The 21,322-nt window shown below is 46.7% G+C and overlaps 2 protein-coding genes across 5 annotated transcripts in view; both read left to right on the top strand.

The window, feature by feature from the left end:
• Positions 1-5,378, top strand: part of zc3h18 (zinc finger CCCH-type containing 18) — a 53,640-nt gene extending 48,262 nt beyond the window's left edge. For 3 of the 4 annotated variants that reach the window (XM_088997547.1, XM_088997544.1, XM_088997545.1), the window contains 3 exons: positions 860-959; positions 2,041-2,137; positions 4,298-5,378. In XM_088997547.1, coding sequence (XP_088853673.1) covers positions 860-959; positions 2,041-2,137; positions 4,298-4,496 — 396 coding nt within the window. In that variant the 3' untranslated portion in view covers positions 4,497-5,378. The remainder of the gene's footprint in view (positions 1-859; positions 960-2,040; positions 2,138-4,297) is intronic. The other variant, XM_088997546.1, reaches the window with a different exon arrangement.
• A 13,031-nt stretch (positions 5,379-18,409) lies between these two features.
• Positions 18,410-21,246, top strand: il17c (interleukin 17c). Its single transcript, XM_088996529.1, has 3 exons — positions 18,410-18,677; positions 18,743-18,972; positions 20,402-21,246. The coding sequence occupies exons 1-3, from the start codon at positions 18,660-18,662 to the stop codon at positions 20,652-20,654; spliced, it is 501 nt and encodes a 166-aa protein (XP_088852655.1). The 5' UTR covers positions 18,410-18,659; the 3' UTR covers positions 20,655-21,246.
• The last annotated feature ends 76 nt before the right edge of the window (positions 21,247-21,322 follow it).

Here is a 21,322-nt window from a genome sequence, read left to right as displayed (position 1 = left end):
AGAAAAACGTTTTATAGCATCTAAAATACCCAAAACACGCAGTATGATATTTTTATTCAAATGCAAAACACCAATAAAAATGACTTTGTGTCCAAAATCTGCAAAAAAATTGAGCTGCGAATTGCGCATTTTCAGAAAGTCCCGCCCCCAGTTCGTGACGTCACGCCAAGACGTCTTGCATTGCTGAAAACTCAAAACAATGGCTTCAGATTCGGAGAATATGCTTTCTTGTTACACATCCAGTTATGAATATGATTCAAATAGTTCTGAAGAGGAAAGCATACAAGTTTGCAATCGATTAAATAATTTTTTCCGTGTCATTTTGAGGCAAACGGGCGGGGGGTAATGTCGCACCCAAAAATGGCGACCAGCTCCCGTGAGGAATGAATCAGCCCGTTTCCACAGGCTGATAAAGTCCTTCCATGGAGCTTGGACGCCCTCTTCTGGTGGCTTTTGGATGCAACATCAAGGTTTTCAGACAAATAGTACAGCAAAATACATTGACGTGATGGACTGCTACAATGTGTCTTTTTGTCAGTCGGGGGGGGGGGGGGGGTCCTTTCATGACGTAACGTGAGGACTCGTCACCAACTCAAAAACAAGACTTCCTGAATATTCAGCGCGAGTCTTAAAACGTAAAATATAGCTACATGCGGTGGAATCTTTGTAAAATACACTCAGTAGAAGTCATTTGAAGCCATTTTACAAATTATGGCCACAACTAGTCCGGAGACGTTGGTTGTCCTTTAAATCTGTTTACCAGCTTGGTCACAGACCAAGAACACAATGACTTACAACACATAATGGCGCAACTGGGTTTCTTGTGGTTGTTTTTAACATGTAACTTACTTTTTTCCAGCAGCAAGGTGATAAGGGAAACAGAAAGCGTTATCTCCCCTCAGACAAAGACCGACCTGGTTCGCCCCTCAGCAAGAGAATGGCCATGTCTCCTGACAGAGGTGAGAAATATCCTAAGGCACATTTCACTACAAACACCAAAACAACTGATCTGAACTGCACCACATAATTGCTTTTGGGTTGCCACAAATACTGCCACCATGCATGGAAACGTAGTGGCGGACTGCATAAGAAACCCTAGACTATTTGTTGTCTTAATCCCAAAATAGTGATTTTCATATTGTACCGGCATAAAGTACAGGTAACATCCGATTTCCAACCAGCGCAATTTAGGACGACCCGTACTTACGACCATGACGGCCAGACTTTTTTTTTTTTAATTCTACGCCTGGCACCGCAACGCGCTAGCAGCCTGGCAACGCGTCCGACATTTTTGGCCATCTCACTCGTGCACAACAATCAGCCGCGTGATGGCGCCGTAGGAGGAGTGCCCACCGTCGGTGCTCGGGCACGCAGGACTGCCTCGACAAGAACGGGGAGAGGGTCTCGACAAGAACGGGGAGCGGGTCCTCCGACGCCAGCCGCGGCCAGGACTAGAGGCGAGGCGGGTTGGGCATCGGCGCTCAGGATTGCCGCGATGAAAACGCTGCGTCGGGCCCAGGGCTGGCACCGCCGCCTCTTGGAAACAGTTCGTTCTGCTTCTGGGTGAGGTGGCGGGTCAGGCGCATCGGCACCACAGACAGCCGCTGGTCGGGTGTCACGCAAAGAGTGGGGAATGGCCGGGGAGAGGGCGACCAGTAGAACACCGGCGACTTAGACCCATATATATATATATATATATATATATATATATATATATATATATATATATATATATATATATATATATATATATATATATATATATATACAGTAAAGTCTCGTTATATCGATATTCAAGGGAGTCGGAAAAATATCGATATAACCGGGACTATCGATATATCCGATATCGATATAACGAGACTTTACTGTATATATATATATATATATATATATATATATATATATATATATATATATATATATATATATATATATATATATATATATATTAGTCCAAAAAATTCTGACCCATTCTATAAAATCATGTGTAGTTCCAAAAAGCCAGGAACCAGTGCTAATGACTTCATCAACTTCTTTTAGCTCGTGATCGGAGGATACCTGGTCGACCCCAACCCTCCCCTCGAATGGATCGCCACAGAGGCCAAGGACCACGGCCACTGCCCCCCCAGGGGGAAAGGTTAGTGGAACTGTCCGAGGTTATACACACACACACGAGTAAATGCACACATATTTGTCATTGTTCCCAGCAGCTGCAGGAATGTTTGCTCTATTCACAAATGGCTGTCCTAAATGAGGAATATGCCATAATGTACATGTGTAATTCTAAGTGACTCATGTTCCTCTTCTGTAAAATGGTTACTTTGTCAGAGATGAAAGTCTTCTAGATTTTCCCTGAATTAAGGATTTTTTTTTTTACTTTCATCAGAATCAGAAAGCCTTTCATAGTCCCACGGTGGGGAAATTTCAATCTACAGCAGCAAAATTGAAAAAGGGGGTGGTCAAAATTATTCTATGCACAAAAGAAAATGTCAGGATCCTTAAATGTACAACCAGTCAACAAAATCATAAAAAGAACTACATGGTTCGAAGTATAAAAACATATAAAAGTATAAAAAGCATACCGTATTTTCACGACCATGAGGCGCATATAAACGTCTCAGATTTTTTTTCAAAATGTGCAGTGCGCCCTGTAGTGCAGTGCGCCGAATGTGCGGACGTATTAGAGACCACCATGACGACGTGGAAGAGAACATGAGGGGGGTGCGTGGGCATGGGTTGTGTATAAAAGAACAGGTACGCATGTGCTTTATGCAGAACATTGCTGTTCGAACAACCCTGAAAATGGCAAAGAGACATGGTTATGACGCTCAGTTTAAACTGAAGGGTATCAGCTACGCCGACGAGCATGGGAATCGAGCCGCGGCGAGAGAATATAAAGTTAACGAGTCGATGGTTCGCAAGTGGAGGAAGCTGGAGAACGAACTCCGACAGGTGAAGAAGACTCAGCTGAGTTTTCGCGGACATAAAGCCAGGTGGCCGGAGTTGGAGGAAAGACTCGAGCAATGGATCGTCGAGCAAAGAGCGAGCGGAAGGAGCGTTTCGACTGTCACCATTCGACTCAGAGCAGTAACGCTAGTTGCCATGCAAACGGAGAGAAACTGCCGCCGATGGTGATTTTTAAAAGAAAGACTTTGCCTAAACAGACATTTCCAGCAGGCGTCATTATTAAGGCAAACGAAAAGGGCTGGATGGACGAGGATATGATGGAGTGGCTGAGGCAGGTGTATGTAAGGAGACCGGGAGGTTTTTTCCACACATCACCGTCACTTCTGATTTCTGACTCTATGCGAGCGCATCTCACAGACAATGTGAAACTGAAAGTGAAGCGGATGAACGCTACGCTTGCTGTGATTCCGGGTGGGTTGACCAAGGAACTCCAACCGCTGGACATCGGTGTGAACCGGTCGTTCAAAGTGAGGCTGCGAGCGGCGTGGGAGCGATGGATGACCGAAGGAGACCACAGCTTCACCTGCCATGTTGGATTTAGCGCAACTGTTCGATTCTGTTACCGGTAATGTGCTTGTTTTTACCATGCCGACGCCTATTGGATTGGATTGGATTGGATTTGCCTTTATTAGTCTCACAGTGGAGAAATTTACATTCCACAGCAGCAAAGTGATGAAAGGAATGGATGAGCGATGATTAAAAAATGTTCTTACTTTGTCATTAATAAATAAAGCACTGTCAAACTCAGTTTTGCTCCCGATCTGTTTTTTTAAATACGCCTGTATGTTGTGGTAAGGCGGACGCCTGTATGGCAGTAGAGGATATGTACCGGTATATAAAACTTGCGTCCTTTCATCCGGTGCACCCAATGTGTGTGTTAAATACAGAAATGGCACACATAAATGAGACTGCGCCTTTTCACACGGTGCGCTCTTTGGTTGTGAAAATACGGTATTTGATATATGTATTGACTCAATATAACATGGCTGTACTATTTACAATGCATGAGACCAGGGTTTTTTTGGTCTTTTTATTCACTTGTGTTTATGCTGCCCAAAAAATTGCTCTTGGCTTGTTGAGACTGCTTGAGCGCTTTTGTCTGTCTCAATCAAGTAGTTGAATCTGTTTTCTCCTCCCTGAGTTGCTCCAAGATGCAGTGAATCAACAATCAAGTCCACACAAACAATTTCGAAATTAATTAATTGCTGACACGGGCATATATGAGATTAAACAGCACGCCGACCTATTTGACACAAATTTCAAATCTCCAGATGTGTGGTCAAATAATACCAGTATGAAGCATAACTCCATTTCTGATCTGTTTTTTTAGAAAGCGTCCTCTGTCACCACCCTTGAAATCATCTGCAAAAGGCCCCGTAGTTCAGTCTGTCAAGCTCGCCGCCATGGCTCCAGCTGCCGCTTCCAGTAAACCCAGCAACACCTTGTCTCGTCGCGAAGAGCTGCTCAAGCAACTGAAGGCCGTGGAAGACGCCATCGCTCGGAAAAGAGCAAAGATCCCCAGCAAATAAGAGGGAGTCTGTTCCCCACTTCTATTGGCTGACTGGCTGGGCTCGCTGGCTAGCTGTACAAGCCAGCGCACGTCCCAGGCCTCTCGCACGTCTGATCAATTACCAGTGAATCATGCTTGACTCGTCTGCCTCCAGTGGGCATGTACAAATGTATGACACTTGTGCTCCTTGTGTCAGTGAACAAGTGGCCTCCACAAGAGAGTTCTGTCTTAGAGCATGTTTCACTCCCAAAGGCCCTCTTTTGCCTAGTAGTTGAAAAGCAGCTGCAGAACCACAGGCATGCTGGGATAGGAAGGTCTAATTTGTCTACCGACCAACAGAAGGTGCCACTGATCTTTGAGTGGAGAAAAAAATGTATTATTTTTGCGTCTGAAGAGTTGCAAGGTTCTATAGAATCTGCTCCCACTGTTGTCTAGACTGATTTTTTTTCTCCAATAGATCATCCCTCATCCCACCCCGGTTGTTTGTTTTTCTGTCTGGAGTGCAAGTTCTATGTAGTTGAACATGAAATCTGCGAGGCTTCCCAGTCCTTTGTAAAATGTTGACATTTATTGCAGGTTTCTAGTGTATGCTTGTAAGTGACAACATTGCTCATAGGTCCACCTTAAACCAAAGGTCTGTCTAGAGTTTTGTTTGTGACACCCCCCATTTGTCACACATCAGGGGCTCAAGAAATTATACACAGCTGTGGTGAAGTATGTCTTTTTAACACCCACACAAAACATTGTATTTTCTTCATTGCTCTTCTCAGAAGTTATAAACCAATGGCTTATTTGTCATATTTGTAGTTGGGGAAGATAAAGGTGACAAATGGGACATTCGAGACAAGGTATGTCTTGCTTTTGTGACAAAAGCCTAAATAAACTATTTTGATAAAGAGCACTGTCGACTCCATCCCCCAACCAATATGTCTGTCTCACAGATACACACAGAGATACACATCTCAGAATCATCTTTATTGGCCAAGTATGTAGAACATACAAGGAATTTGTCTCTGGGAGAACATCCTGCACGAGTATCATCATAAAAAAGACATGACAATAAGTATGGAGGACACAAATACATGCAAATCTAATCTAATTGAATTCCTTAATGTCAGTAGTACCTCTCAGGAACAACTTTGAGACAATGTGCAAAGTATCAAGCAGAGCGAAAGTGAACAGTGGTTGAATAAAATATAAATATTCATAACAGTTGTACAGTTGGTGCGGGAAGTCATTAAACCATTTGAGGCCGTATTTGTCGTAAAACGTGCAATTATCCAGATGTTCTTGAGTGCATCAGTGTCTGGTTCTGGAGATTATATTGGTCAGTAACAGTGGTTCTAGTGAGTACAGCCCTAGATCTACAATGATGATAACGCGATGCTGTTCCACAAAGTTGTTCAAAATTGCAAAGAGGCACTACGCAGTTATATTTGGGTAACTGTTTAGAGAGTTAATGGCTTGGGGGAAGAAGCTGTTTAAATGTCTGCTGGATTTGTTGCGCATGGATCGGTAGCGCCTACCTGAGGGGAGTAGCTAGAAAAGGTGGTGGGCAGGGCGCAGAGGGTCCAGTAGGACTTTCCGTGTCCTTGTCAGACAGATACACAGACAGACCGATACACAGACAGACACACTCAGAACTATACATCGCTTGTTTAATTTGTATCCATTGACAAAACTTTGTTCATTTGACTTGTGGTCTTTCAGAATGATGCACTCTGTTTACAGCTGCCTGAATAGCGTGAATGACGTGTGTTTGTGTGTATGTGCTTATTACGAGTGATTGCACTGCAGTGTTTTAAACTCGTTAAATGTGTCTTTGCCAGGAGCAATCAGAACACACTCACCAAAGTTGTCACACTAGGCCACACAATCACATGTCAAGATGAAATGACATGAGGTGACTGTGAACCATGTGGCACCACCTCTAGCAGCCGCGGATGTCTGAAATAGTGCCAACACGCCACCATCATCATTGCCACGCCGACTAAGCCCTTCTAACCTGAGTGACTGGCACACCTTTTCTGACCTATTGCACTTCATAACAATAACAATTCCTGACTTCAACACTGAGTGGGAACTCATCACAACACCAATGGTGACTGGAATACCAGTTTGCATTTAAAATATTTACTATGAAAACAATCTTGAAGCAACTGTGGAGAGAGTGGGCTTTTTTAGGTCAAACCAAAGTCGCTTCAGACTAAATGTTAGTGGAATCATCAAAATGTTGCATTATTTGGCACCAAGCAATTTAAATAATTCAAAGTCTCATGTGTTTTCCAGCTGTCCCGCTTGCAACACATCTTCAGATTACAGACGCTCCCCACCTTATGAACAAGATATGTTCTGAGCAGTCGTTTGTAAGGTGAATTTGTTCGTAAATATCTTCAGTGCTATATTTTGTATGGAATATGTTTAAGTGAAACACTGAACGAGGAAGTATAAAACACAGATGCTCTAACAGTTGTAAAATAAATTCGCACCTACGACCACATATATCCTTGAGTCTTCAGTAAGCCATGACTGAGGCTACTGGCATGTAATTTACTGAATTACATGCTAGCAGTCATTACTTTTTGTTATGTATCGCCTCCTCCTCGGAACCTCAACTCGGAAGAGGGATTTCCTCCCCGCCCACAGACTATGCTGCCAATCGTAAGCGAGCTCGGCGAATCGCGTCCTGAACTCATTGACCGATTGGTCAGCCTTGGTGTCTGTCGCGTAAACATCCAGCCCTTGAAACCTCTAATTAGTCTGTGTGCGTACGTGTGTGTGTGAAGCATAGTAACAGCCATTCGCAAGCGAGCTCGGTGGGAAAAAGGCTCAAAATCTAATTTACAGGATCTTCATTTGAACATTTATTGATATACCTGAAAAAACGTTCTTATGTACCGTTGTTCATAACACAAATGATTGTAAGTTGGGGCGCGTCTGTAGTTGAGTGCTTAGCATGCCGACTTCACAGTGCAGAGGTCATGAGTTTAAAACCCACTCAGGCCTCCCTTTGTGGAGTTTGCATGTTCCTCCCACATTCCAAAAACATGCATGGCAGGCTTATTGAACACTAAATTGTCCATTGGTGTGAGTGTGAGAGTGATTGGATGTTTGTCTCTGTGTGCGCTGTGATTGGCTGGCCACCAACTTAATTTCTAAAACATAATAAAACAGAATTGTATTATATGTACTTTTTGAAAGTAAAAACACTTTTTGTTTATTTACTTTATTTGCCTTTCATTTAACCTAAAAATCTCCATGGTGGAGGGGTGGAGCTAAGTTGTCTGAGGTTTTCTGCCCCTGAGACAGTGTCACCCATGGCAAACAGGTCTGGCCTCGCTAGTGATGTGGCTGACTATGCCAAGGCTCCGAGTTGTGTGCCGACTAAATAAGTAAAACAATTTTTGTAGCGCGATTCAAGGCGCGGGTAGTTAAGTGGTTAGCACGTCGGCTTCAGTGCGGAGTTCGTTGGTTCGCCTCCCTGTGTGGAGTTTGCATGTTGTTCCCGGGCCCGCGTGGGTTTTCTCCAGGTCCCCCGGTTTCTTCCCACATTCCAAAAATACGCATGGCAGGCAGATTTAACACTCCAAATTGTCCCTAGTTGTGAGTGTGAGAGTGACTGTTGTATGTCTTTGTGTGTCCTGCGATTGGTGTGTGTGTTTAACACAGGGTGTTGTGATCTGTTTAGTGCAGTAGCTAGAGGCAAGAGGCATGTTTACTTGCCACCTGCTTGCAACTCTCTCGCTTACAGCTCGCTGCCGCTGGCTAGCCCTTAGTGGTGAACAGTGAAGCAGCTCTGTGTAAGTCTTCCTCTGCCGGTATACAGCCTCTCCATCACCAAGACTCTTGTCCGGCCTCCCCGTGGCCACACATGGTAACTGGATGTCTCGCGACTCCAGGCTAATCGACAGGGGATCTCGGAGCTGCAATGGTCCCCAGAGGTCAGCTGCACAGGCCCATGTAGTGAACATGCCCTGGCACTGACCAACCACTGCCCTGCTGCCTTGTGGGTAAGTCTAGGAAGACAAAGGCTAGGAGAGCACATCCTGAGAGAAAAGCAACGTGTTCTGGTGGGACACGATAGGCGGTCCTCCGAAAGACTGGAGCTTCGACAGCCTCCTGCAACTGTGGAATAGTGCCGGTCGTCCTGGGCTCCTCTTGCCACCCTCCTACAGTGAAGAAGTTGCACTTAAAATAATCTCTGCGCAGGTTTCCATCTCTACCTTGGTGGGACCATCTACCGGAAATGGACCAGAGTCTGGTGGCGATGGGGTGTCTGGTGACGGGAGCAAGTATGAATGCACTGCAAGCTCCTAATCAGAACTCTGCACACCAGCGGCACGGGGTATTCATGGTCACTAGCAGGTGGAATTCAGTGGTATCTGCTCCCGGCAGACCCCGTGCGACTGAGCAGCCCTATTCAGGACTGCACTGCTCACCCAACTGGGGAAGGGCCTAGAAAAGGTGGCCCAAACATTGCCTACTCAAAAAAAATAAAAAATCCTGTACCTATCGGGAATTCCAGTCAGCGGTCAAAATAAAACAAAGAAAATACAGTGAGACCTCAGCTTACGAACATCTTATCTTACGAACTTTTCGTCTTACGAACGTCAAATTTATGAAAATGAAACCTTGAAATACGCACTACTTTTCGCGATGCACACCCTCCGGCTGGCGGAGTGCTTTTCGGATGTGGCGGAGTGATGTTCGGTGGAAGCACACGACCGAATAGCGCTCCAGCCGGCGCTACTTTCCAGGCCCCCTCTCTCTGAATTCACACGTCAATCGCCTCCGAGGAGCTTTTTGCAGATAATTTTACTAATTATTACCGAAAAAAACCACCACAGGCTCGTGTTCAGCCAAAGAAGACACAAAAATTATAATAATCGTCGAGGAGAAGGAGATCATTGAGAAACCCGAACAAGGTGTGCGTTTGTGGCGTCACACGTGCACACCGCGGCTGTCATGTGAATCTCAGCCTGACACATCTCTCACGCTGTGTGTCACTTCCCTGAGAGTAACATTCTCGCTTTCCACCATTGCCACCATCCTTCGCCTAAAAGCTTTCCGGTGTAAAGCTTCAGCGATTCGTTGAAATGAAATCAAATTGAAGTGTCGTGAGCGGCGGCACCGCCCCAGCTGTCAACTCGCACGTGATGATTTCGGCGTCATTAGTCACGTGAAAGCATCGACTAAATAACGCCTTTGTGTAAAGTTTACACAACACTGTAAAGCTTTTAGGCGAAGGAAGGTGGCAGTGGCGGAAATGAAGAATTTTACTGTCAGGGTAGTGACATACAGCGTGAGAGATGTGTCAGGCTGAGATTCACATGACAGCCGTGGCGTGCACATGTGACGCCACAAACGCACACCTCGTTCGTGCTTCTCACATCGACTAAATAACGCCTTTGTGTAAAGTTTACACAAAGGCGTTATTTAGTCGATGCTTTCACGTGACGCATTTTATTCCGCGTCCGTGGAAGCATCGACCGTGGAAGCATCGGATTTGCTAATAAAATCTCTGCCAGCACCTACGGGACTCGAAGTGGATGCAGATGACATCGAGGAGCTTGTTGCTGACCATAATGAGGTCCTCAACATAGAGGATTTGATTTGTGCAGGCTTTTACTGAACAGTTCCATCCAGAAAAGGCTATGAGAATCATCAACATGATGAATGATAATGTGATGCCTCAGTTTCGTAAGACCTTACAAGTCAGAAAGCAACAGGTGTCAATTAAGAGCCATCAACGACCATCACAAATGTAAATAAAGTGACTTTTGTCACGGTTTGCGAGGTGGTGATGGCGGGTGCGGATCCCAAAAAGCAGGCAGGAGGGAGCAGGAGGTTGTTTGACAAATTGTATTAAATTAAAGTCAGCTAATGCAAATGTAAAACATCAAAATCATCTGAATGGAAAAAATACAAAGTAGCAAAAGAAGACCAAAAGTAAAAGTCCACCAAGTTAAAAAAAAACATACACAACGCATGCAGCAAAAAATCAGAATCAGAATCAGAATACCTTTATTCGTCCCGCAATGGGGAAATTTGCAGTCCACAGCAGCAATTGAAGAGGGATGGGGTTGGGGTGGGAGTGAAAGGATAGAAAACAAGATATTCTAAGCATAACAAAATAAAAATGTCAACTGTATACTGTGCAAATGTAGATGTGCAAAAACCGTTCTATAAACAAGACTGTACATAGTGCAGAATCAAGAAATGCATTTAGATATATTGCAACAACCCATATTTACAAGTGTCCAGTTTTTTTTTTTTTTTTTGTTTTTTTTTTTCACATGTGATCATTGGGAATTGTGAAGCCTGACAGCAGTCGGTAGGAACGAGCGGCGGTACCGCTCCTTCTTGCAGCGCGAGTGTAATAGTCTCTGGCTAAAGGAGCTACCCAGAGCTGTCAAGATGGGCAGGAGGGGGTGGGAGGGGCTGTCCGTCATAGCTTTTAGTTTAGCTAGCGTCCGTCTGTTGCCCACCTCCTCTAGAGAGTCCAGCGAGCAGCCCACGACAGAACTGGCCCGCTTGACAAAGCGCTCCAGTCTTTTTCTGTCCCGGGTGGTGATGCTGCCTGACCAGCAGACAATGCCATAGTGGATGGCTGATGCCACCACAGAGTCATAGAAAGTCTTTAGGAGTGACCCCTGAACTCCAAAAGACCTCAGTTTCCTGAGGAGGAAGAGGCGACTCTGTCCCTTTTTGATTAGGGCATCCGTGTTTGTTGTCCAGTCCAGTTTATTGTTGAGAGTAACACCCAGGTACTTGTAGGAGGTCACCCTCTCAATGTCCGAACCCTGGATGTTCAATGGTGCAGGAGAGGATTGTTTCCTGCAGAAGTCCACCACCAGCTCCTTGGTTTTGCCGGTGTTGATCTGGAGGTGATTCTGCTGGCACCAGTCCACAAAGTCCTTTGTCAGTCCCCTGTACTCCCTATCGTCTCCCTCTGTAATGAGGCCGACAATAGCTGAGTCGTCAGAGAACTTCTGAAGGTGGCAGGTTGGGGTGTTGTAGTTGAAGTCCGAGGTGTAGAGGGTGAAGAGGAATGGAGCCAGGACTGTTCCCTGCGGCGCTCCGGTGCTGCAGAGAAGCCTGTCCGACTCACAGTTCTTTACCCTCACGTACTGTGGCCTGTTTGTGAGGTAGTCTGTAATCCAGGATGTGAGGTGATGGTCGACTCCGGCATGTTGCAGCTTGTCCCCCAGTAGACTTGGCTGGATGGTGTTGAAGGCACTGGAGAAATCGAAGAATGTGATCCTCACCGTGCTCCCAGCATTCTCCAGGTGCAGCAACGCCGTATGGAGGAGGTAGATGATGGCATCCTCCACACCGATGCTGGGCTGGTAGGCAAACTGCAGCGGGTCCAGCGATGAGCTTGCCAGCGGTCGCAGGTGGGCGAGGACGAGTCTCTCCAGCGTCTTCATCAGGTGAGACGTCAGCGCCACCGGTCTGTAGCTGTTGAGCTCTTTGGGGTTGGCAATCTTGGGCACTGGGACCAGGCATGACGTTTTCCACAGCTGTGGAACTCTGCCCAGCTACAGGCTCAGGTTGAACAAGTGCTGGACAATGTCACACAGCTGGTCGGAGCAGGTCTTGAGGAGTCGGGAACTGATGTCATCCGGACCTGCTGCCTTCCTCACCTGCATCCTCCTCAGTTGGTTCCTCACCTGCGCAGTTGTGACAGACAGGCAGGAACCAGGAGGCAGAGTGGCGGCTGAGGGTGTGGCAACGGTTGGGAGGGCAGATGTTGGTTGTGGAAAGCTGGTCGTGAGAGGGGGCAGGGAGGGTAAGGCCACAGTGAGAGTTGGTGCAGGTGCAGCTACAGGTGAAGTTGACGGTGGGCCGGGGGCGGCTGGCGTCTTGTCAAACCGGTTGAAAAAGCGGTTGAGTTCATCTGCCCAGTCCTTGTCTTTTTCGTTCAATGTCACTGGGCTTTTGTGGCCTGAGATGTTTTTCAGGCCCTTCCAGACACCAGCGACATTGCTGGCTTGCAGCTGCTCCTCCATTTTCATCCTGTAGGCCTTCTTCCCCTCTCTGATCTTCCTCCTCAGTTGGATCTGCACGGCCTTCAGTTCCTCTCTGTTGCCCGACACAAAAGCCCTTTTCTTCTCCTTCAGGAGGACTTTTATGTCGGGATTAATCCATGGTTTGTTGTTGGCAAAACACCGCACAGTCCTGGTGGGTACGGTGTTTTGTTCACAAAAGTTAATGTAGTCTGTGATGGTGTTGGTGAGTGAGTCAATGTCTTCCCCATGAATCTCAGTAAAGCGCTCCCACCTGGTTGAATCAAAACAGTCCCGCAGAGCTTCTTCAGCTTCTGTGGACCATCTTTTGATCGTGCGGGTCACAGCTGGTTGCCTCTGGACAAGGGGTTTGTACACAGGCTGGAGATAAACCATATTGTGGTCTGCTCTTCCGAGAGGGGGGAGGGGGGAGGGTTTGTATGCATCCTTGGCGTTTGAATAAAATAGGTCCAATATGTTATTGTCTCTGGTGGCACAAGTTACATACTGTGTGAATGTTGGGAGGGAGAATTTCAGGGAAATGTGATTGAAGTCCCCTGAGATGATAAACAAGGCGTTGGGGGACTGGTTTTGCAGCTTGTTTACAACAGATATGAGGGCATCGGAGGCAGCGCCGCCATTTGCCGTAGGGGGAATGTACGTCGTCACGGCTATGACGTGTGAGAATTCCCGTGGCAGGTAATGTGGCCGGAGGCTAACGGCTAGCAGCTCGATGTCTCGAGTGCAAAGTTTTTCCTTCACCGTGATGTGCCCAGGATTGCACCATTTGTCATTCACAAATACAGCAATCCCCCCTCCTTTCTGCTTACCGCTGCCTTCATTTCTGTCCGCTCGTACGAGTTGGAAGCCCTCCAACTCTGCGTGGGCGTCCGGAGTGATTGCCGAAAGCCATGTCTCCGTGACGAGTAGCAAGCTGGCTTCCCGGTACTCCCTCTGATGTCGCGTTAGCGCCGCCAGCTCGTCCATTTTATTTGGGAGCGATCTCACGTTCCCCATGATGACGGACGGGAGAACGTGTCGGTATTTCCTCGTTCTTTTGCGGCGATCTTTCCCGGCCCGACATCCTCGTTTCCTCCTCTTCAATTCATCGGGGATGTCTGGTGCGGCGGCCGCTAGTCCGCTATTAGCCCGCCACGCTAGTAGCTGGTCTCGACTGTAAACAATGGGATTCCGCGTGCGCGTGGATTCCCCGTTCACAGGAGCGATGAAAAAGTAAAAAATAACGGCGATGAGCAAAAGAAAAGATGCCCATCTCCTCTCCGTAGGTTTATGGAACGAGATTAGGCAAAACAAAAACGGAAAAGTAAAAGTAGCAAAACGGAAAAGTAGCAAACAATGAACCGACAACGGATGGTCGTGCCGGGTGTCCTTTTAAGTGTCAGTGATTATAACGACCAGCACCTGCGAGGCTGCCGGCAGGGCTGACGTCGCTACCCGCTGGTCGCCAATCTGATCGGGACGACCAGCACCTTGCAGGCGGGGCTGACAGCGCCCCCCTCGTTGGTCGCCAACCAGATCATGACAGTACGCCCCCTTCAAGGGGCTGCTTCCAGAAGTCCCAACAGTCTCCCAAAAGGTCCACTCGCCAGGGAACGGTCGGTGGAGAGGGCAACCGCTGCCTCTCCAGCATATGACGGGCGGCGGCCTGATGGGAACGGGACTCGGCCTGGGGTGGACGAAGACACGGCACGGATCGTCGTGGGCGTGAGTGCGATCCCTTTCGCACGTTCACGCAACGGCGCATGGCTCAACGTGGACGTCGAACTTCCAGGCGCAGAATGTCACCCCGTACGGCCGTATGGGACCAGGTCTAGGCCGGACGCCGACGTGGGCGTGAACTGCACCGGGGGAACGAGACCAGTCCAGAGCAAAACGGAAAAGTAGCAAACAATGAACCGACAACGGATGGTCGTGCCGGGTGTCCTTTTAAGTGTCAGTGATTATAACGACCAGCACCTGCGAGGCTGCCGGCAGGGCTGACGTCGCTACCCGCTGGTCGCCAATCTGATCGGGACGACCAGCACCTTGCAGCCGGGGCCGACAGCGCCCTGCGTTGGTCGCCAACCAGATCATGACAACTTTATTATACAGTGCAGTGTATTTCTTTCATTACAATACTATAGCACATTTACTATACTATAAGGTAGGTTGTATGTAGTTTTAAGGCTTATTTAGTTGAAAAGTATATTTTATGGAAACCTCGGAACTGATTGTTCCCATTTTAATGGTTTCCTATGATAATTTTTTTTTGTGATACACACTTTTTGGCTTACACTCTGTCTGGGAACCAATTAAGTTCGTAAGCTGAGGTCTCACTGTATTCCCTCTCATACTGGCATCATGGAACACAAGGACACTCCTGGACACCAACATCAACACTGATGAACACTCATTGCAGCTGAAGTCAACCGCTACAATATTGACATCGCTGCTCTCAGTGAAACGAGACTCAATGAGAGGATTGAGAAGAACAGTGAGGTTACCATAGATTTCCGGCTCGATTGAAATCTATTCAACATTAGGAGGCTCCAGGCAGTCACGAAAGTAAGATCAGAGCACGTCATCAAACTCCAATATGCAGATTACTGTGCAGTTGTGGCCCTCACACCAGAAGCACAACAAGCTGTCTCTCAGCTGCTGCAGATGCCTATGGTAGACTGGGCCTCTCTGTCAATGTGGAAAAGACTGAGGTAATTTGTCAGTGGGCATCCATTCCTCCAGTTCATCCACCAGCCTTCACCATCTCCAATAAGCCACGAGCAATAGTGGACTCTTTCAAATACCTGGGCAGCTTTCTCTCTGACGACTGCAGCATCGACAGAGAGATACAAAAACGGATCAAATAGGCATCAGCATCTTTTGGCAGACTTAGGAGGAGAGTCTTTCAAAACAAAGATCTCAAACTCCACACCAAGTCTGCAGTTTATCGGGCTGTTGTGTCAACCCTCCTCTATGGACCCTGTACAGTCGCTACCTCAGGATGCTTGAGGCCTTCCAGAGTCTCCCACACTGAAGTACTCTGCAAAACCAACTGCATCAGTGTGGAGGCTACAGTCACCCAGCACCAACATCGCTGGCTAGGCCATGTGGTCTGGATGCCAGAAGAGCGCTTGCCACGTAAGGTGCTTTATGGCCAGCTCCATCTCGGCCGTCGCCTGGCAGGAGGCCCCAAAAAACGCTATAAAAACCAGGTGAAGACTGCCATGAAAAAATTGCGGCCTGAACCCACCCAGCTGAAGGACATTGCAGCTCAACGCTCCATCTGGCGGCAGCTCATCCAACAAGGCATACAGACACTTGAGGAAGACCGAGGTGACCGATGGACCAGGAAACGTCAAAGGAGACATCATGCCGGTGCCATACCCACAACCCAGTCAATGCCTGCACGTGCTCTGCCTGTGGCAAGCAGTGTGGATCATGGATTGGGCTATACAGTCACATGAAATGGTCTCACAAGAAGTAGAACTGGACTGTCATTATCGGACACGATGGACAACCTTAAGCGAGCAAGCAAGCCGTGCGATTGGCTGGCAACCAATTCAGCCTAGTGCCCGAAGACGGCTGGGATAGGTTCCAGCACCCCCCGCGACCCTAATGAGGAATAAGCGGTACGGACAATGGATGGATGGATCACTGGTTCTAATGTATTCTACTTGCTGATATTTTTAAAGGGGGAAGTGTAAACTTTGTTCTAAAGAATTTGGGTACCAACAGAACACCTGTGGCGTCACAGGTGCACACTGCGCCGCTGATGTGTTTACACCTTTGAAGTGCACCTTTCAACCCTTTGATGTCTTTGAAGTGCGTCTCAGCCTGATCCTTTTCCCACGCATGAAAATGGGTACATAAGTAGCCGTCGCGGGACTCGCAGAGACCCGCATAGCGTCAGACGGAGTCCACAGCACGACTTGCTCAACTCCACACCACGATCAAGCTCTGGGACACATTCGCGTGTCAGCCTGGGAGATCTGACAACTACCAACTTACAAATAAAGAGAAAAATCAAGCTCCTTACACTTTTCCTTCAACAAAAATGAATGAAAGGTGTGTCATGTTCCTTGTTTGTGTTTCAATGTCAAAAGTAAAGCAATTATCATTTCGAGTAACACATGCACAGTCATTCCTATCACAACTCCCTGCCTTTCATCACTGTGATGGCGCAGCAGAGCAAGTGAGGCCCAATTTTGTATCGGCCAAAAAGTGAAGCATTTGGTTGGAAGGGCTCATTGCTTCGATAAGGCCTCATATTCCCATCACTAGCCTCAACAGCCCCCTCATGAAGAATAAAATAAATGGATCCCTTGCCCGGTCACCAGGTTCCCGCTCTGGAGTCAGGCCTAAAGGTGGGGCTCGCTATCAAGGCCTGGTTCCCAGGCCTGCACCCATGGAGCTTGGACGGACGGGTTCAGCCTGAAGAGGCAACATGGGTCCCATTTTCATGGGCTCACCAGCCATGGGAGGGGCCAAAGGGGGCGGGCGCAGTGTGATCTGGGCGAATTAAAACCAGCACCTTCAAATCTGAGACTGGTTCTCAGTCGGAAAAGGGTGGAGTGAACTCTCCGGGTCAAGCAGGAGATCTTGTCCCAAGTAGAGTTTAAGTATCTTGGGGCCTTGTTCACGAATGAGGGCAGAAAGGAGCGAAAGTGTCTGCTGTGATGCAGACTTTGTCACTGTCTGTCGTGGTAACCAAGGACCAGAGCCAAGTGCAATTTAAGTCCAAGATGGCGCCCGAGTAGGTAGCCGTCAGCAAGTGCTCTCACGAGCCTTGCTTCTTTTTTTTTATTGTTCTTGTGTTTTCTTTTGTCACTGTGTTGTTGTGTGTGGTGTGGAGCGTTTTCACAGGCTGATAAATTCCTTCCATTGAGCTTGGTCACCCTCTTCTGGCGGCTCTTTGGTGCAACACGAGGTTTTCAGACCAAACAAGTACAGCAAAATACATTGACATGATGGAAGAACTGCTACAATGTGTCTTTTTTCGGTCAGGGGCGTTCCTTCAGTGACGTCACGTACAGACTCGTCACCAACTGAAAAACAAGACTTCCTGAATAGTCAGCGCGAGTCTTAAAACGTAAAATATAGCTGTATGCGGTGGAATCTTTGTAAAATACGATCATAGAAGTCATTTGAAGCCATTTTACAAATTATGGACACAACTTGTCCGGAGACGTCGGTTGTCCTTTAAAGTTATTCTCCAATTACAGTGAAACCTCAGTTTTCAAACGTCTCAGTTCTCGACCAATTCGGTTTTCAACCAATTTTTTTAATGCCTTGGTTTACAACCGAAAATCAGTTCTCGACCAAACTGAGCACACCTGAATGCACTACACGATTCCCCTCCGCTTCCTTCTACGTCACTTCCTTGTGTCGTGTCTCATTGTGACAGACGCATTTTCCTCGTATAGCGTTCCATTGTGAGCAGGCGGTATGTACTGTTCAATCATGATAAAAAAGTAGACATTTATTACATTAACTATAATGGGAAATTTTTCGTTTTTTGACCGAATCAATTTTCAAACAGATTTCTGGAACGGATTATGGTCGAAAATCTGTTTTGCTACCGGTCAATTTAAAAATGGTGCAATTGCTTTTTCTTTTTTTGCACTAACTGTCCAACTGTTATACTTTATTCTACCATTGATCACTTTAACTCTGCTTGGTACTTTGCACATTGTCTCACAGCTGTCATTGAGGTACTACTGCAAAACGGTACCCTTCCATTATTTGTCATGTCTTTGATCGTTTGAGTTACTTATTCCCAACATTAGTGAAGTCTGTACTGTACAAGCGGGGACAATTTCCTCGTGTATTCTATCGTCGACGCGTTCCTCTTGCCACATCCTCGCACACGAGCTGGTTAAACAGTACTTGTTGAGTAATAAAGCGCACGCGTCGTGACGTGATATTGCGTCATCTATGATATGAATCAAGGTGACCATGAGCTAAGAATAGACAATCACGTGACATCACCTGCAAATATGCACAAACGCGGGCACGGCGAGGAGTTGTGTGCGTGGAAGTTGGAAGTTACCCAAACTCCTTGGCGAGAAGCGGTTCCAGTTCTCCATTTCCTCATGCCATTGAGGCTTGCCGGGCTAATAAAGCGTTGAGCATGTCTGCCGGCAACACACGGCAGGGGATGCGAAGCGCGAGAGATGAGCACACTGGGTCAGGTGAGTGAGTGCATGTCAGTCGGGCGTCCGGCATCACGTCTAAGCCGGTCTGCGTCCCCCAACAGTTGGTGGCCGTGGTGATCTTCTTGGCGGGGCCCGCGTGGACGTCCAACCTCAAACGCTGCTACGAGGAGCAGGATCTGAGCACGGTGGCGCACAAGAAGCTGGCGAGCCACTACCCGCAGCCCCCGGAGCCACGGGGGGCGGTGGCCCACGACTCCCCCTTCGAGTGCCCCTTAGACCTCTACGTGCCTTGGGACCTGGAGGATAGGTCCCTGTCTCCCTGGAGATATGTGTAAGCATCCTTTCATCCTCATCTGCGTGCATGTGTGTGTGTGTGTGTGTGTGTGTGTGTGTGTGTGTGTGTGTGTGTGTGTGTGTGTGTGTGTGTGTGTGTGTGTGTGTGTGTGTGTGTGTGTGTGTGTGTGTGAGTGAGACAGTTCTGTAGGAAAGACCTGCATTGCTGAAGAGACCCGCACACGTGTTTTACGACTGGCAAAGAATGCTGGTGTTTGGAATGTCTTACCTCGTGTCACCAAAACAAACAAAATCCAAAGCATTGCCTCAGATTTTCCCCACCTTGCGCGATGACACAATGGTACACTGACGTCACTTGTTTGTCATTTGATTCTTGGTGTCCTCTCTTTGTCATCTTTTCGTTTGCACTTGAGCATCTGTCTCAACCCTCTTGCCATGATGACATGTTCATGTTATCGCCCAAAGGGAAAGTCCCGCTCGGTCTGACATTACAGAAAAAAGTTGCATAAGAGAGTTGTGTGGTGTTGCTTGTATCAAGCTGGGATTCGGAGGCTTTCACAAACTTGCTCTCATTTGTCAAGAGCCATATAGGCACCCACACACACACACACACACACACACACACACACACACACACACACAGAGAGAGAACTGATAAAAAAAATTGTGGGAATCATATATCCATGTGTGTATATATATATATATATATATATATATATATATATATATATATATATATATATATATATATATATATATATATATATATATATACACACACACACACACACACACACACACAATGCATATATGATTCCCACAATGATCATTCGAGCTCCAGCTCTGTACTTGAACCAAACTTACTTTACAGCATAGGTGACAAAGTCAAGGCCTGGGTGCCAAATCCAGCCCGCCACATTATTTTGTTTTCGGCCTGCGAAAGTAAATCAAACTTATGAAATTCCATGATGCTTCCTAAAATCCTAACCAAAATGTCATGTTTTTGGATGTAAACCACAATATCAGTCATTATTCTTGACTTCAGATTTGAAAACTAGTTATTCAGTAATTTGTTGTGTGCTCTATATGTAATATGTGGAGGGGATTAAACATTCTAATGGCCCTCGAGAGGAAACCATAACTACAATGTGGCCCGTGGCAAAAAATGACTTTGACACCCCTGCTTTAAACCGATGAAGGACTTGCGTACAATTGCACTTAAAGTAGATACTGGTCACTTTAAAATGGTGCAATGATTTTGGCACCTATAATTCTCATCGTATTTTATTCTGCCACTGATGACTGTAACTCTGCTTGATACTTCGTGGTACTACTGCAAAACAGTATCCTTCCAAAGTCCTCGTGTGTTCTACAGACAGTACTTGGACAATGAAGGTGGTTTTGGTTCTGTTTCGCAGCAATGACTTCATCATCATCACTCACCTTGCGATGTCGTTTCTATCCAGATGGAAACCCATGAAGGACCACTACCCGTCCACCTACGTTGAAGCCCAGTGTCTATGCTCCGGGTGCATCATGATCAAGAGCCAAGGGACCCCCGAACTGAGCCATGACTACAACTCGGTTCCCATAACCCAGACCAGGGTGTTTCTAAAGCGGGAACGTTGCGGTGGGAAAAATGGGAAAAAGTATTCCTTGAAGCCGGTCTCGGTGGTTGTGACGGTGGGCTGCACCTGTGCGAGACCCCACCTCGTGTAGTCACCGCTTGGCACACTTCTTGCAAGGTCGACTTTGATCCCTGCCTGGATTAGGAAAGTCAGAATGAATTGAATGATTATTCCAGAGCAATGAGAGTTGATCTATTGCTTTTTTGTGCCTTCGAGTCAGACTTTAGAAGTTCAAAGCTGAATGAGTCTTTATTTATTCAACATTATTTATTTATTTATCACGTTTACAAGGCTGAATTTTGTGTATTTCTACAACTCTGTTTTTCATGAAGATGTTCTATTATTGTAACATGCAGTAAACAGGACTCATTTGATCTTTTCCACAAGGTTGAGATAATTTGAAAGTGAATGAAGAAGATCTGACTTTTGAAGCTGGTTAATTTATGTATCAATGCTGATATAGTGTTCATATTGTCCCAGTGGGACTTGATCCAGGAATTGTATGGTTAGCTTCAACCAAAATAAACATTATGATGTCGGTCTCATTGTGTATTGACTGTCGAACCGAATGACGTACTTGGGGCAAGATCTCCTCCCAAACTAGGAACGGGCACTCCACCCTTTTCAGACTGAAGACTATAGTATATAATATAGTATTAGATTTGGAAGTTCTGATCTTCATCCCATCTTAGACAATCTCTTTTCGTCAATGGATACTCCAGCTTTGTGTTGCTTAAAAAATTTAGCTTGTAGTAGACA

Source organism: Hippocampus bargibanti, linkage group LG05 (genome assembly GCF_051943395.1).
Source record: "Hippocampus bargibanti isolate YZ-2025 linkage group LG05, ASM5194339v1, whole genome shotgun sequence".
NCBI lineage: Eukaryota > Metazoa > Chordata > Actinopteri > Syngnathiformes > Syngnathidae > Hippocampus > Hippocampus bargibanti.
Note: the sequence above shows the minus strand (reverse complement) of the source record. Positions and strands in the feature narration are given on the sequence as shown.

What these genes read in the sequence shown, in the direction of transcription:
- il17c (XM_088996529.1), top strand. An exon ending in CTGTCTCCCTGGAGATATGT is followed by an intron (nt 18,973 to 20,401) that starts GTAAGCATCCTT and finishes GTTTCTATCCAG; the next exon opens with ATGGAAACCCATGAAGGACC.